Genomic DNA, 17,348 nt, shown 5'->3' with positions numbered 1-17,348 from the left:
TCCGAGCACACCCTCGCCATGTAGACGTATGGTGTCATCGAAAAGCCGGCTGAGGACCTTCGGCCGCCTCACCCCGGCCCCATCACGCGTCGCCGGCCGGCCATAGTCGAACCACGACGGATCTGTCCGGGGCGCCAGATCAGCAACAACCGCCGCCACCCAACACCTGGCCAGGCAAGCCAACGACTCAACCCACCGGACATGGGGGAAACGGCTGCCGCCGCACGCCAGGGTCGCCGCCCTGACCGCGCCGGCTGAAGACGAAGGCGCCAACGCGAGACCGATCCAGACGACCTGAATCCCTCACGCGCGTCTCGGTCAGCCACGCAGAACCTCCTCGCCGCGCTGACAAGAGGTTCACCGCTGGATCCACCGCGCCGGCTTCCGCCGCCACGCCGCAAGCGGGCCACGCCGTCCAGGGCAACGCGCCGCCGCGAGGAGAAGAGTGCCCTGCCGCTGCCGTCCTCCAAGGCGGGCTTCGCCCGTCGGCCTCCTGCGGCAGCGGTCTGGCCGCGGGCTGCAGATGTGAGGGACGGGACGGCGGCGGCTAGGGTCAAGCTATAAGTAGCCGAACCAGAATTACGACGGTATAAAACAACTAGCAGTAATAAACAGTGACTTGGTTTAAACCGAAAGGTAACCGACAGCGAGGTCCATCGAAGACGTCCAATTCCACTTGTGAGTCATTCGTCGATCTGAGCCGTATGTTAACTGAAACGTTCTCTTCAGCAATTCGACGGTGGTTTCAGCCTTCGGTGTCTCTTTGGTTTGGGTCCTGACATTGTGTCTGCTCCGATGAGTGCAGTTTAAGCATTTGAAACATCTTCTTCTCAAGTCAAAAAAGTCAACACGCAGCGTAGGAGCTTCGTGGAGAAGCAATCCTTCCCTCCCTCCCTCCCTCCGAGCCGTGTCCTCAACTCAAAGACGGACCTAATTTCCAGGGTGCCCAGCGCAAAAAATGAGGGACGAAGCGAACCCAGTTTCGTAGCTTTTTCCAACTCCCCTCCGACCGTTGCCCACCTTCCCCGTTAACTCCCCGCTCTCCTCGCCGCCGGTGACCGCCCCTTCGCCGCAGCGCCCACCTCCACCGCCCCCTGCGCTTCGTCCAACCTGGTAAGCTTCCAGCGATCGCGTCCCGCTGCCGCCCGAACCGCCCCTGCTCCCCACGCTCAGCCTCGGATCCAGATCCACGCCCGCCAGCCCCCTGCTCCGCCGCTGCTCGGGACTGCTTCAGCGTCTACTCTAAAAACCTAGATCTCACGGCACCAACTTTGTTGTGCGTGGCTGCAGCTTCCTCGGATGGAGAATGGGGAGATCGAGGCCGCGCAGGATGGGCTGCCGGTGCCAGCGCCGCCCAACGGGCGACGGTACCGACCAGTGGGCTCGGACGACAGCGCCGTCATCCAGATGACCTCCATGGAGCCCAGCCCCGGCTCAACCTCTGTCACAAGCCATGACGCCGTAACACCCCAGCCGCCTAGGTGAGGCATACTTCGTCTCATATGCGTGGGTTTCCTCAGCATTTTGTTTTTGTCTGATACACAATCAGTAAAAGGGTTTCGGATTTAGTACATGTCACACTTCTGCGGGAATCACCAGCTAGCATAGTTGCTGCGAATATCTGTGCATTGTCTTGACAGTGAGTTATTTAGCCAAACGAGGTGTTCAACTGGACAGTTTTATTCGGATGATAGTCTTCGTGAGCAGTACAGACACATGGGATGTTGATATGAAGTTTTTAACTACATACTGGCTGTGGACTGTTTGAGACTACAAATCTTAGGCTTTTAATAGCCTTTTCGAGTTGCTTCCTTCATTTAGAGCTCAGTGCATTATGAGCAGGGTTGTGAAATTCACATTAGTTCTGTTTGTTTGTAGACTGCCTTCAATGTGAGGCCATGACCTCGACTTCTGAAATTTGGTGATCGTTTTATATATTGTAATCTACTCGGGTTTGATATATTTGAATGACTGTAGTAGGATTTTCCTTTTGGCATATGATATTTTGTGTGTACTCACATATCGATAATCGTTGCCGAGCTTCTATTGTTATATATCCATGGTTTAGAGTTCTGTAGTTAGAATGTTAGTCAATGAGTGCCACACCTGTCACTACTTGAGAGGTTAATGTTTCCCTTTTAATATCAGTTCTTGTTATTGATCTTTGTAGTTTGCTTGGGATATTACTTGACACTACTTTACTTATTCGCACCATGCATATATATTCTTTTGTTGTACCTACTGGCTTCCCTTCTCGATTTTCTATTTTGATCGCATATTCCATGCCACATTATCAGGCATAATTTCTGCAGATTTCATTCCATCTGTTTCTTTCAATGGTCATTATAATTAGCAAGATGATTTAAATGACACAAACTGTCAAGTTGCGAATTTATGCACTCAACAAGCTTTCTTTTATGTATATCATAGGAACCTCAAGCCTGGTGGTGCTAATCTAACTATTGATCCAAGCATGCAAGGAGGTTCTGGCGATCATGCTACATCCAGTGGATCTCAAAGGGATTCAAAGCTAGAGCTTTTTGGGTTTGATTCACTTGTAAATATTTTGGGCCTCAAGAGGTACGGTCCATCTTTGTATTATTTTATTTAGTTTGTCTGAAAACTTGAGATATATCTCCTTCAATTAAGCACACATAGTTTTGACTAATATATTAAGCATGTGCTCTCCAAAGAAATAGCTTGAACTAGTGATTTTACTTTATGACATAAGTATCTGATTGAATCTGAACAGCATGACAGGAGAAGAGGTCCCAGCTCCTTCGAGTCCTAGGGAGGGAGAGGATGTAGCAATTACCATTGGACGGCCGAAGGTTGTCTCCAGTTCCAAAATTTAGGATGCGTTCCATCTGTTTGATACTTCATCACACTTTTCCTAGTTAAACGTGAATAACTAGGAGTTACTATATTTGGATTTAGTTAACAGGAAAGAGTAGTGCTTGGGCTCAATTATTTGCTGATACTGTCACCTATTGTGTTTGACGGTTTGCTACATCTCTAAATATATTTAGTCAACAATAGTTGCTGATTTGTACATTTGCGTTTTCATGCCGGATCTCCAAAGTTTCTTCATTGTTTCATTGATTTTCATCGACCTGTTTGTTTCTGTTTATTTGGTTTATGTCATTTGGATATATGGATAGTTAGAAAAACTGTATTACTTATTCCATTTCTTTCATTTGGTTAGCAGGAAGCTGGACCTAAGTTTGGTACAATGATGGGTGTCTTTGTACCATGCTTGCAGAATATCTTGGGGATCATTTATTATATCCGTTTTACCTGGTAAGTATTGCCATCATGTGCACTTGTTTTTGCTACTGCGTGTCAGTGTTTTGATCTTATTTGTTTTTTCGCAAAATAAATTTGCTATGCTGCCATGCTGGTCACCGTGTTATCATTCTCTGGCAGAGGGCCACCTGTAATATTTCAATTCCTAGTTGTATGAGATTTTCCCATGGTAGAACCAAGTAAAAGTAACTGCAAAGTCTGTAAAGGTATTGTTATCCAGTGTGGGCGCATTTGACTAATCTTGCAGTATTAATGCCTTTCGTACTGGACACTTTTATACCCTTGTTGGAAGTGGTATTTTAGAAAATGTGATGCATGTACACCTTTTTCAGCTAAAAAATTCTTTTTGGGTTATTCAACACTAGCTAATATTTTTTTTTCCTTTCTGTAGGATTGTAGGTATGGCAGGCATATGGCAGTCGCTTGTTTTAGTCTCGTTCTGTGGTGCTTGTACATTTTTAACTGGCTTATCATTAAGTGCCATTGCAACAAATGGGGCAATGAAGGTATGCTGGACATTTTGCTACTGGTGGTGAGTTCATGTAATAGGGTTGATACCTGATATGCCTTAGTTTTGCTGGTCTATTGTCTTCATTTCGTTTGTTGAACCTGGTGTGTGATATGGTTAAATTCGACGATCTAGATTTATTGCTGGGAATACGGAATACTTCTAGAACTTTCTTGATGTGTGATGCTGCTACCTTGATAAACTTAAATGTGTACGTTAGCTGATGTGCATTTTGTATGATCCATAGGGTGGTGGACCATATTATCTCATTGGCCGTGCGCTTGGTCCTGAAGTTGGAGTTAGTATTGGATTGTGTTTCTTTCTTGGAAATGCAGTTGCTGGGTCCATGTAAGTATACACCGCAATAGCCAAGCACTAGTTTGCCTTTCAAATTTCATTTATCTTTGTTTGCTTGTGGACTGAGTTATGAGGATATTATTATTTCTGCATCTGCTGCTTGGAAGCTGGCATCATATTAGTTCTTCAAGTTAGTATGAGATGAGTGGAATGGTTTATAGTAGAATGTGAAGTAGTGAAATTGAAGGGTTTTGTGCTATATTTTGATGTTTGTTGGCCTTGACTGCTACCAATGAATGATTGGTTTGCAGAGGTTCCAAAGGTTGGTTATTTATAAAGTAATGTACACTTAGACCATTATGCTCGAAAGAAAAATGTCTGGATTTTCAATAATGATAGAACACAGCTGAATTAGTAATATAAACTCTTAGCTCTTTGTCCCATTGGAATTTCAGATGGTTCGATTTTTAATTTGTTTTGTTAGTTTGACATGTATTCATGCTAACTTACCACTCATTGCAGGTATGTTCTGGGTGCTGTAGAAACCTTTTTGGATGCCATTCCTTCTGCAGGGTTGTTTCAAGGTAATTTACAAGTGATACTAGTCAGTAAGTTCTTTTGTATTTGTGATTGCCGAGTCGAAATGTTGAATTATTGTTGAGACGAGAGGGAAGTACCTACAGAGAGGAGAGCTCGTGGTGTCTGGTGACTCGCGTAAGGTTTCTCTTGTGTGTGGCGGCTCCCCTGGGAACGGGAGGGCTGGATGCCCCTTTCTAGGTCAGCACCTCCACATGGGCTTGGGCCCTAAGAGATAAGAAGATGGGCTTGGGCCCATACCGGTTCAACACTCCCCCTCAAGATGGGTGGTAGATATCTATCATTCCCATCTTGTCACATGCCAAGTTACAGTCCTTTGTTCCCAGTCCCTTTGTCAAGCAATCTGCAAACTGCTGTCCAGAGCTGACATGAGTAAGGCTGATGATCCCAGCATCAAGTTTCTCCTTAATGAAGAAGCGATCAATTTCCACATGCTTTGTCCTATCATGTTGAACTGGGTTATTAGCAATGGCTATAGCTGACTGATTGTCACACCACACCTTCAAGGGTCCCTTCCTCAGAAGTTTCAACTCACTCAGAAGGTACTTCACCCAAAGCATCTCACACAACCCTTGAGATAATGCTCTATACTCAGCTTCTGCTGTTGATCTAGACACAACTGGTTGTTTCTTGCTTCTCCATGACACCAAATTTCCTCCCACAAACACGCAGTAGCCAGAAGTGGATCTTCTATCATCTTGACAACTGGCCCAGTCAGAGTCACTATAGCCATCCACCTCAAGATGTCCACTCTTCTCAAACCACAACCCTTTACCCGGAGTCCCCTTCAAGTATCTCAGGATTCTCTGCACAATATCAAGATGCCCACTCCTTGGTTCATGCATGTATCTGCTCACCACCCCCACGGCATACGTAATGTCAGGCCTGGTATGACACAAGTACAATAATCTCCCAACCAATTTCTGATAATCTTCCTTATTCACTAGCTCTCCTGATTGTGCTGTCACTTGATGATTTTGTTCAATCGGAGTAGGGGCAGCACGACACCCCATCATGCCCATGTCACTCAAGAGATCCAAGGTGTATTTTCGTTGGCACATAGAGATTCCCTTCTCTGTCCGAGCCACTTCAATGCCAAGGAAGTATTTTAGATTTCCCAAATCCTTTACCTAAACTCCTTGCTCAGACAGCCCTTCAATCTCTCTATTTCCTCCTTATCATCTCCAGTGATGATAATGTCATCCACATAAACAGCAAGGATCGTGATCTTTCGATCGGAGTGCTTGTAGAACATGGTGTGGTCACCGTTACACTGACCATACCCCATACCACGGACCGCGCGTCTGAACCTATCAAACCATGCCCTTGGTGATTGCTTCAGTCCATACAAGGATTTCTTCAACCTACATACCTTCCCCGTGGTCTCTGAAGTACCAAAACCTGGTGGTATCTCCATGTACACTTCTTCCTGCAACTCATCATGCAAGAAGGCATTCTTGACATCTAATTGATGCAACTTCCACCCAAAGTTTGCAGCACATGAGACCAATATCCTTACTGTGCTCATCTTTGCCACGGGAGCAAACGTCTCATCATAGTCAATTCCATAAGTTTGACTATATCCTCTGGCGACCAATCTGGCCTTGTACCGTTCCACCTTCCCCTCGGGATTCTGCTTCACTGTATAGATCCACTTACAACTCACTGCTTTCTTTTCTGCTGGCAATGTGGTTAGCACCCACGTCTTGTTTTTCCTCAGTGCTTCCAACTCTTCTATCATCGCTTCACACCACTTCGGATCTTGCTTTGCAGCCTTCCAATCCTTTGGGATTGACACAGTTTGAAGAGAGGCAACAAACGCCTTATATGAAGGTGACAAAGCCTTATAAGACACAAAATTTCCAATATCAAGGTCATCACAAGCATCATCCTTTGGTAGAGCCTTCCTTGCTACTTCACCCTTCCTTGCCGCTTCACGTGTAGCCTTTCGCAACGCAATGGGAAGCTCCACTGTGTCAGATGAGCTTGCCTCACTGCCTTGCTGCTCACCCTGCACTCTTGCCTCACTGCCTTGCTGCTCCCCCTGCACGTGTGGTTGCCGTTGAGAGTACACCAAGGTATTCGTCTGCCATCGATCCCGAACAGGAACCTGGAGAGCACCAATCTTAAGTGTATCAACAGTTGGCTCGACATTAACCTGCACATCATCGTCGGTGAGAGTACTAACTGGAATTGTACCCACAATTGGTTGGACCTGAACTTGCACATCATTATCAGTGTTAATGCCCACAGAATCACCGTGAGTATGAGACGCATCCTTCTCCCCCTCTTGACCATCTTGCACAGGGTGTAAGTGGTCTAGCTCTGCAAACAACAGACTGAGATCAGTCGGCTCACCATAGAATGGCTCAGACTCCCTAAAGGTAACATCCATACTTACAAACCTGCGTTTTTCAGAGGGACACCAACATTTATACCCCTGCTGACTAGAAGAGTATCCCAGAAAGACACACTTCACTGCTCGAGGATCAAGCTTTCCAACAGATGGTCTATGATCACGAACAAAGCAGGTACAACCAAACAACTTCGGTGAAACAACAAACTTATTATCTCCAACGAGCAACTCAGATGGAGATTTCATACCTAGTATCCTGGAAGGTGTCCGGTTTATCAGGTATGTGGCTGTCATAACTGCTTCATCCCATAAGAACTTGGGCACATTCATGGTAAACATCAACGACCGAGCAACCTCAAGAATATGACGATTTTTCCTTTCGGCCACTCCATTCTGAGGTGGGGTGTCCGGGCATGAAGTTTGATGAAGAATCCCTTGCTCAGCCATGAAAGCCCCAAAAATGTTGATCACATACTCTGTGCCATTGTCAGTCCTGAGCACCTTGACCTGTACCTGAAACTGGTTCTTTACAAGAGCATGGAAGTTCTGAAAACAGCTAAACACCTCATCCTTGTGATGCATCAAGTAAATCCAAGTCATACGAGAATAGCAGTCAATAAAGGTAGCAAAGTACTTCTTTCCATTCATTGACACTACCGGGCTAGTCCATACATCCGAATGAATAAGCATAAAAGGAGATATGCTCCTAAGGCCCTTACTCACATATGAGGCTCGTGTGTGTTTTGCATATTCGCAAGCATCACATGTTAACTTGCCCTTGCCTATTCCACACATAACATCCGGAAATATTCTACTCATCTTATCAAAAGATACATGCCCCATCCTACAGTGATGGATCATCGCCTCCTTCTCCTTGTCCTCCATGGTCACAGCACACACCAAGTCTGGCTGCACCTCCTGGTCCATGTACCAAAGCCCCCTACGCCTGGTGCCAGTCCCAACCGTCTGGCTCGTCTGTCGTACCTGAATCAAGCATCCGAACTTGTCAAGGATCACACGACAGTCTATTTCATCAATGAGAGCACTGAAAGAGACCAAATTGACAGGAAAAGCTGGCACATGTAAAACTGACAATAAGGAGATGTTTGAAGTGCACTTGACTGTGCCAACCCCTACGACAGGCTGATTTGTCCCATCAGCAGTTTGTATAGTGCCCTTGTGAGTAGGAGGATGCTTACTGTAAGACTCAAACACACAGGAATTACCCGCAACATGCTTAGATGCTCCAGAGTCTAGGACCCACTCTGAAGCATTCTCATTAGGAGTAAGAGATGCCTTTGTCGGATTACCTTCATCAGTGGAGGCCCAATGAGCAAAGTCTCCATAGGCAGCCTCGTCAACTTCCTTGCCCTTTGACGTCCCAGTGTCCCCTTCAACTACCATATGCGCCCTCTCACCCCCTGAGTTTCCTGAGTAACCACCTCTGCCCCTAGAAAGTTGACCCCGTGAGTTCCCTAGGTATCCACCTCTGCCTCTAGCATGCCTACCTCTGCCAGTCCCCCCTCTGTTGTATCCCCTGCCTCTGCCACGAGTTGGACATTCCCTCTTCCAGTGACCTATCTCCCCACAAACATGACATTTGTTGGGATCTCCCCACTCCATGCGCTCAGTGACAGCAAATGTCGAAGCCGGCACAGCCTTCATGTCTGCATGCTCAAGAGATAGCCTCACCTCCTCTTGAGACATTGCTGCAATAGTCTCCTCAATAGTTGGCAGGAGAGGCTGGTGCAACAGGGATGCCCCCCTTCCATGAAAGCAACCTCTGAGCCCTTCCAATAGTTTCAACACACGCCTGCGTGCAATCCAATTGCGCCCGGACTCGATGCAAGCAGCATCATAGAGTTCCAGAGGATCGCAGTTATCCTGCTCCGCCCACAAAGCCTGCAGCTCTGCCACATATGCCATTACTGACATGTCGTCACCTTGGCGCAGCCGACTGATCTTCCCCTCAATCTGAGCAATTAGCATGAAATTACCCTTGCCTGAGTATTGGGCGGATAAAGTCTTCCATATCTCGGCGGACGTGGATAGTCCCTCCACAGAGCGTCCAATGGGGGGCACCACTGAGTTCAACAACCAGCCAACGAGCACGGAGTTTATGACCTTCCACCTCTTTCCCTCCGCGGTAGTCTTGTCTCCTGGTTCATCAACCGCACCCAATAAGTGCCCATCAAGTTCCTTTTGTTCCACAGCCAGCAATGCCCTCCTGGACCAACTCAAATAATTTGTGGCCCCCTCCAGCTTCATGTCCAGGGGTGACATTTCGAGCTTCTGAGCCACTTCCTGTCGAGGAACAATGGCCCTAGAGTTGGACTCAGCGAGGATCTTAGCAAGCTTCTCGAAAGCCTCAGCAAGACCAGTTGGTTCACTCATCTCCGATCCGGTAATCAACAACAGCAACCCTCAGCAACACCTCTTCTTCTCTTTCCAACCAGCAGCAGCTCCTCGCAGGAACAAGCTCCAGCACCTCCTCTTCCTTCTCCCCCTCAGCAGCACCAGTAGTAGCAGCAACAGAGTCAGCAGCAGCAAACACGCAGCCTCCAGGACAACAGCGCCCAGCAGCAGCTCCTCTCCGCTCGATCTCTCCCCTTTCTACTCTCTGCTCAGCAGCACCACAGCGCACGCAGCACGCACGCACTCCTTCTCTCCACTAGTGCTCCTCCTCTGCCTGCTTCCGCTCAGCACACGCACGCCAGCAACCACCCCGAGCAGCTCCTCTTCCTCTGTAGCCGCCCGAGGACGAGGAAGAGCTCGAGCAGGGGCTCTGCCTCCGGTCCAAGAAGCAGCAGCAGCAGCAGCAGCCCGCGCAGCTCTGCCTGGCCGCTCCCCGCGTCTCTCGTGCGTGCAGCTCACCGCAGCCTCCCACGCGCGCGCCAGATCCGCCGCCTCCTCGCCGGACGTCGCCGCCGTCTCCTTAGGCCCCGCCGTCGCTGGCCTCTGATACCATGTTGAGACGAGAGGGAAGTACCTACAGAGAGGAGAGCTCGTGGTGTCTGGTGACTCGCGTAAGGTTTCTCTTGTGTGTGGCGGCTCCCCTGGGAACGGGAGGGCTGGATGCCCCTTTCTAGGTCAGCACCTCCACATGGGCTTGGGCCCTAAGAGATAAGAAGATGGGCTTGGGCCCATACCGGTTCAACAATTATTTACAAGTGACTCTTGTACTTCAAACTTTTGTTAGGGCGTAGAGAATGCCTGCATTTTATTTTATTTGCATTGCTAACTTGGTTCATGTTTTGTGAGAAATCGAGAAAAGGAAGTAGAGCTACACTACACAATACTTACTTTTTTCTTAACTTGTAATGTCAATTTCGATTTCTATTTGACTAACTCATAGTTTTTTAATAATGCAGAGAGTGTAACAGTGGTGAACAATACATTATTAAACGGTACAGCAACAGCTGGCACGGCGACTATATCGACACCCAGCTTGCATGACCTTCAAGTATATGGTGTTATTGTGACCATACTGCTCTGTTTTATTGTATTCGGTGGTGTCAAAATCATCAACAAGGTTGCACCTGCCTTCTTAATACCAGTACTCTTTTCACTGTTGTGCATATATCTTGGTGTCTTCATTGCACCAAGACACAATGCTCCAAGTAAGTACCATGTGGCCTATATTTTGGATAATCATCATTATGCATTTATGCATTCAATTGTAATGCTGGCTTTCCTACTTAGAGGGGATCACTGGGTTGAGTCTAACCTCACTCAGAGACAACTGGGGTTCAGAATATCAACGTACAAACAATGCAGGAGTTCCTGATCCAAATGGTTCTATATATTGGGATTTCAAGTAAGCTTCTAACATCTCTAAAAACATGAAAATTCTCTGTCATTCCATGTATATCTATGTTGAATCTCAAGCATACTCTAGTCATTTTACACAATTTTCATTTGACCCTATGAACTTGTACAATCATGGTGTCAACCTACTCCCATTATATGTTAATAAGGTCCTCACATGCATGTTCATTCTTTAGTCAGAATTGCAATGTGCCCTGAAGTTTATAGAGTAAATTACACTTTGTACCAGGTTTTGCAAGAGTTTTCACTTTGCACTAGGTCTGCATAATAATGTTGCAATTTGCATCAGGTTTTGTAGAATTTTTTTGATGAAAATTCATGCATGTATGATGTATATTATGGGGCGAAATATATACTTAGAGATTTCAGTTAAAAATATTATTGTGCTGGACCCAGTGCAATTTCTTTTTTGGCGAAATCTGGTGCAAAGTGAAATAAGTGGCAATCTACCTGGTGCAAAGTGCGATTTAGTCATATAAATATTTCATTTAAGTTATTAAACTTCCAGGATATTTGATTGGCTGCAAGTTGGTCTAACTGACCGAATTACTTGATATCAACCGCAACTTCTGTTAACAGGGTCACATGGTAAACATACATAATTTGTCCCATCCGTAAACACATAACCTGATGGGTGCATTAACATGGACTGTAATACCATTATTGAACCTAGTTCAGACAAACCCAAGCAGCGAATTTCATATTTATTTCATGGGATAGTCTCTAGCCAGAGAAAGGGCATAAGTGCCCCCGCCGATCTTCGATGGAACAATGAAACCAACCCCCTGCCTCCACATCAGAAACATCCGTTAACTCACAGCTTTTGGTACTACTCCCTCCGTTTCTAAAGATAAGACCTTTTAGTGATTTCAATACGGGCTACATATGGATGTATATAGACGTATTTTAGAGTGTAGATTCACTCATTTTGCTCCATATGTAGTCCGCATTGGAATCTCTAAAAAGCATTATATTTAGGAACGGAGGGAATATTTGACTAAGGACGACAAGTTTAGGGACTTTCCAGACTTATAAGGGCCTATGTAAAACTTCTGTATGAGTTTAGGGACCTGTTGTCTAACCTTGCGAGGTTGAAGGCTGGAGATGAATCAAACTCTATTATTGAATTCATGCAAAAAAAACTCTATTATTGAAAACAAAGTTTACGGGCCTGCAAGACTTCTTTGTCTGTGCAAATGCAACTTGCTGACACATTTTTGTATACTTTTCAGTGCTTTGGTAGGTCTCTTTTTCCCAGCAGTCACTGGAATTATGGCTGGCTCAAATCGATCTGCTTCACTGAAAGATACACAACGTTCAATACCAATTGGAACGTTATGTGCAACACTCACAACAACTGCTATGTACTTGTTTTCTGTGCTGCTGTTTGGAGCCTTGTCCACAAGAGAGGAGCTTCTAACTGATAGGTATGTGCTTTTCAGTGCTGCAAGTTATCATTGATCACACTTTAGAATTTAGGTAATGTGGGCATGGAATATTTTGTATGCTAGAGTTCTGCATTTTTACTGTCGTCAGAGTGTGGTTATTTGCTCTATCAGTAGAGAAAATCTCACTGCCACAGCTGTTCTTCTCGCTGTTATGGGCATCGGGCACATAAAGTTATTTTGGGTAGGTCCTGTTTGAGGGCACATACCCCATGCTTTCAGTCAGAATGATTTTTGTTTCTTTTTTTCCCCATCTTTAGCTAACAAGAAAGTTCTGTCGACTAATCTACTTTACACGGTCAATATTCATGCTTTATATATAACACACATATTTGTTGAACCTGTTTTTGTCTATATTCTTTTATCGAACAACTACGTTCTGATAGCATGGCTGTAGGCTGCAGTTCTGTCTTAAGTCCCATCAGCTGCTACGTTACTGAGTTATTGTGTGGTTAGCTCATAAATATCCTTAATACTTGCAGGCTTCTTACTGCTACAGTGGCATGGCCTGCTCCAGTAGTGATTTACATTGGTATTATCCTGTCCACTTTAGGTGCAGCACTGCAGAGTTTGACAGGGGCTCCAAGGTTACTAGCAGCAATAGCAAATGACGACATCCTTCCAGTCCTTAATTACTTTAAGGTTTCTGAAGGAGCCGAACCTCACGCAGCAACTTTATTCACAGCATTAATCTGTATTGGATGTGTGATTATTGGGAACTTGGATCTGATTACACCCACTATCACTATGTTCTTTCTGTTGTGCTATGCTGGTGTGAACTTGTCGTGCTTTCTGCTTGACTTACTTGATGCTCCTAGTTGGCGCCCTCGATGGAAACTTCACCACTGGAGTCTTTCACTTGTTGGTGCATTACTTTGCGTTGGTACGCCATTTGACTCTTCACTGTTTTATTTCGTCATCCATGATATTCATCCTGAGCTGCCTGTAATACTTTTACTGAATGTTATTTTATGTACTTGAAAATGTATACTGACTTAGGCATTATTGTGTATTTGACTGAAGAGTTCTATTCACATGTATGATTTTCAATCCTATTTGCTTACCTCATATTTCTTGTGGTCCACAGCTAGTTAAAATGCACCCTCATGTTGTGTTTATAGTTGTGCTTTCCACTTAATAATCTTTCTCTCAAATTTCAGTCATCATGTTTTTGATCTCTTGGTCTTTCACTGTTATCTCCCTTGCCCTTGCAAGCCTCATCTATTACTATGTGAGCTTAAAAGGGAAGGCTGGAGATTGGGGAGATGGGTTCAAGAGTGCATATTTTCAGTTGGCATTGCGGAGTCTCAGGTCGCTAGGAGGTATTACTTTCTGCATGACAAAGAAATAGTCATTGGTAATCTATGCAAACTCATTATTCTAACACTCACCCCACTGTTCTTCTCACAGCAAACCAAGTTCATCCTAAGAATTGGTACCCCATTCCTCTGATATTATGCCGCCCTTGGGGTAAACTTCCAGAAAATGTCCCTTGTCATCCAAAACTTGCTGATTTTGCCAATTGTATGAAGAAGAAGGGCCGTGGTATGTCAATATTTGTCTCGACAATTGACGGTGATTATCATGAACTGGCTGAGGATGCTAAGACTGCCTGTCATCAGCTGGAGGCCTACATTGAGTACAAACGCTGTGAGGGTGTTGCAGAGATAATTGTAGCACCTTCGATGTCTGAGGGCTTCCGTAGCATTGTTCAGACGATGGGCCTTGGTAATTTGAAGCCTAATATTGTTGTGGTGCGGTACCCTGAGATTTGGCGCCGTGAGAATCTGACAGAGATACCATCAACCTTTGTCAGTATAATAAATGATTGCATCATTGCTAACAAGGCAGTTGTTATTGTGAAGGGTCTTGATGAGTGGCCTAATGAGTTCCAGAGACAGTATGGTACTATTGACCTCTATTGGATTGTGAGAGATGGAGGATTGATGCTTCTTCTGTCTCAGCTCCTGCTCACAAAAGCGACTTTCGAAAGCTGCAAGATCCAAGTCTTCTGCATAGCTGAAGAGGACACTGATGCTGAAGAGCTAAAGACTGATGTCAAAAAGTTCTTGTATGATCTTAGGATGCACGCCGAGGTCATTGTTGTGACTATGAAGTCATGGGAATCTCATGTGGAGAGCAGCAGCAGTGGTGCTCAGCCAGATGATTCTCAAGAGGCTTACACAAGTGCACAGCGCAGGATCAGCACATACCTTTCTGAGATGAAGGAAACGGCACAAAGAGAAGGACGGCCGCAAATGGTGGATGGGAAGCAAGTTGTGGTGAACGAGCAAAAGGTCGATAAATTCCTCTATACAATGTTGAAGTTGAACTCTACGATACTCAGGTACTCCAGAATGGCAGCTGTGGTGCTAGTGAGCCTCCCTCCGCCACCGCTGAATCACCCTGCATACTTCTACATGGAGTACATGGATCTGCTTGTAGAGAACGTCCCACGCATGTTGATAGTTAGGGGATACAGAAGAGATGTTGTCACGTTTTTTACCTGATCAAATACATACAGTCTGAGCTCCATTCAGTCGTTGTGCCATTGTAGCAGAATGGATACACAGATGTGTGCAGATTCCACTGCTGAAGTTGGAAGCCCTCACCTTGACGGCTACCTTAGATGGGATGCACTGGGTTGTTATTGCCATATTAGGTACGTAAACTATAGTATCTTCATTCCTTTTCTGGACACAACAGATGAATACTTGGTCATTACAAATTTTGTAGCCCCGCTCTCCAAATCAATTGTAGAAACTTCCATTTTTTTTACTGTTGAGGGACTGCAACCAGTTGTTGGAAGGAGCAATACCACTGCTATAATTAGAGAATATTCTGTTAACGCCCGATGTTAATGCATCTGTGGATCGTCGGCGGATATGATACGTGATGTTTAACATGACTTGTGTTGATATACTATCAAGTCTTACCATGCCTTGCACTGCTGTAGCCCTTTGTGCACAGGTGTCACTTCACTACCGAGTATTTTGTTGGTGCGAGTTTTTAGTGGGGTACATGGGATTTCGCCCCTCTTCAGTTATTACACGTATTTTCTGTGGTACTGCGATATCATCCCAGCATGAATATCTCTTGTTACAGTTGTTGCTGGTCTAAATGTCAAGGTTTAGCCATGGTCCAGATGGTACATTGTTCTGCTGTTTAATTTGATCTAGAGGCATTATGACTGTTGATATTTCTTTTCAGAGTGACGCTCAGTTTCCCAGCCATATATGCCTACTGACTAGACGATTTTATGCTTCTGTGCTTTTTATTAACATTTGATCCTGTGGTTTATGGATTGCAAGCGTTAAAATATCCACCCTCGCAATCTTTTTTACTCTACACATTATCTGCAAAAAATAGTGGAATGTTTGAATGGAAGTTGACTCTCAAGATGAAAACCGGCAATGAATAGAAGCTTGCAAATGCTACACTAGAAATACCTTTTGTCCAAACTAGGAAACTATCAAAAAACTACAATGAATTTGTCCAAGGGGTCGTTGCGGGCGCGCCTGTTCTTCCAGATCTCGGGACCAATGAATTTCTGTAGCGTTGGTTGTCCAATAAATTTGTCTATCCAAATCATGTGACAAGTGTGGCAAATACTCCATGTAAGTACAACATATCTGGGGCCACAACCATTAATCTGATCATCGTATAACAATGTGCCGTGCGATGTGAACGTCACATGTCGGCCGATTTATGCACGACGTTTAAGATAGAACCATACATGCGTAGGACTGAAGAGTTGATCGTCGCTGGATTGATTTGTCGTACAAGGATCGGTCCATAATTATCGTGTGTGGAGCAGTTTTTTTCTATAACAATCGAACCCAAAGCATCATATGTGGTGCTGAAGGAGTAAATAGCATAAAACTACTACTTTACAGGCTAGGGCTCTAAAAAACTACCGGTTTTTAATTTTTCGCTGATACTACTAAGTCAGGGGTTGGCTGTTTCAAAAAAACCATAAAAACAGAGTGCTTTGAAATTAATCGTGATTATGACAGTTGGGACCCGCACGTACGAGAACCGTTTGTTTGACTGTTACCTTACATGTAGGGCCGGTATGTCAGTATCTCTGTAAGTTAAAAAAAAGCAATCAGGTTCCTGTAACTTTTTAAAAAAAGCAATTGGGTCCCTGACTATTTTCTGAAAAAAGCAATCGGGCCCTTCGCGTGGTCTCTGAGGAACGGCGCCGGCAGCTCGCCGGCCAAGCGAAAGGAGGTGGCGCGGTCGTCGCATTCCTCGTCGCCAAGGCAGGGTTCTCTAGTCGAGCGACAGGCTAGATGGAGGAGCTCCTTGCCAACAGCTGCCACTGCTCCTGGCCATGACTCGCGGCTGGCGGCGGCCCGTGCTCCTGCGCGCTCCTGGCCATGGCGCGCGGCTTGCGACGGCCCAAGCACCTGACATGGCGCGGCTAGCGACGCCCTTGCTCCTGGCCATGGTGCGCGGCTCGCGACGGGCCGAGCCCTGGCCATGCCGCGGCCCGTGCCCCTGCGATGCGGCTGCCCTCCGGGCGGCGTTCGTTTCGCAGTCGAGCTTGTCTGGCGCGCGACGGATGGTGGAAGTGGCCGCCGGTGGGTGTGGTGTTTGTCGGGAGGAGGAGAGGAAGAAGAAAGAGACAGGAGGAGAGAAGAGAAGACAAGAGGAAGAAGAGGCAACTTACACGTGGGTCCCATATGTAAGTTAACGGTCAAAGCAAACGGTCAAACAAACGGATTGTTTAGGAGTGGGCCCGACCTGTCATAAAACGGTTTAAATCGCTAGCAACGAGTGTTTAGGGTTTTTTGAAACAGCCAACCCCTGACTTGGTAGTTATCAGCGAAAAATTAAAAACCGGTAGTTTTTTGGAACCCTAGCCTGTAAAGAAATAGTAGTTTTATGCTATTTACTCGTGTTGGAGTGATTCCCGCTGTACCAAGCATTGACAAAAGGAAAATGTTTAGAATCAGCCGGATGAAAACTCTCTCCCATAAACCTCTCTCTCCACACACCACGTGTC

General features: G+C 45.7%; 1 protein-coding gene across 4 annotated transcripts; it reads left to right on the top strand.

Moving 5' to 3' along the window:
- The first annotated feature begins 856 nt into the window (after positions 1-856).
- On the top strand, positions 857-15,185 carry LOC109768783 (cation-chloride cotransporter 1). 4 transcript variants are annotated; one of them, XM_020327509.4, is made up of 14 exons: positions 857-1,113; positions 1,291-1,481; positions 2,431-2,580; positions 2,753-2,831; positions 3,206-3,300; positions 3,698-3,838; positions 4,062-4,162; positions 4,634-4,695; positions 10,436-10,684; positions 10,767-10,881; positions 12,125-12,319; positions 12,820-13,220; positions 13,498-13,659; positions 13,748-15,185. In XM_020327509.4, exons 5-14 carry the CDS (start codon positions 3,253-3,255, stop codon positions 14,845-14,847), a joined length of 2,574 nt encoding a protein of 857 aa, XP_020183098.1. In that variant the 5' UTR covers positions 857-1,113; positions 1,291-1,481; positions 2,431-2,580; positions 2,753-2,831; positions 3,206-3,252; the 3' UTR covers positions 14,848-15,185. The 4 variants fall into 4 exon arrangements, with proteins under 4 accessions (XP_020183098.1, XP_020183095.1, XP_020183096.1 ...); XM_020327506.4 differs by having other exon boundaries at positions 868-1,113; positions 3,698-3,812; XM_020327507.4 differs by having other exon boundaries at positions 903-1,113; positions 3,209-3,300; positions 3,698-3,812.
- Positions 15,186-17,348: the final 2,163 nt, after the last annotated feature.

Source organism: Aegilops tauschii, chromosome 7, assembly GCF_002575655.3.
Source record: "Aegilops tauschii subsp. strangulata cultivar AL8/78 chromosome 7, Aet v6.0, whole genome shotgun sequence".
NCBI lineage: Eukaryota > Viridiplantae > Streptophyta > Magnoliopsida > Poales > Poaceae > Aegilops > Aegilops tauschii.
Note: the sequence above shows the minus strand (reverse complement) of the source record. Positions and strands in the feature narration are given on the sequence as shown.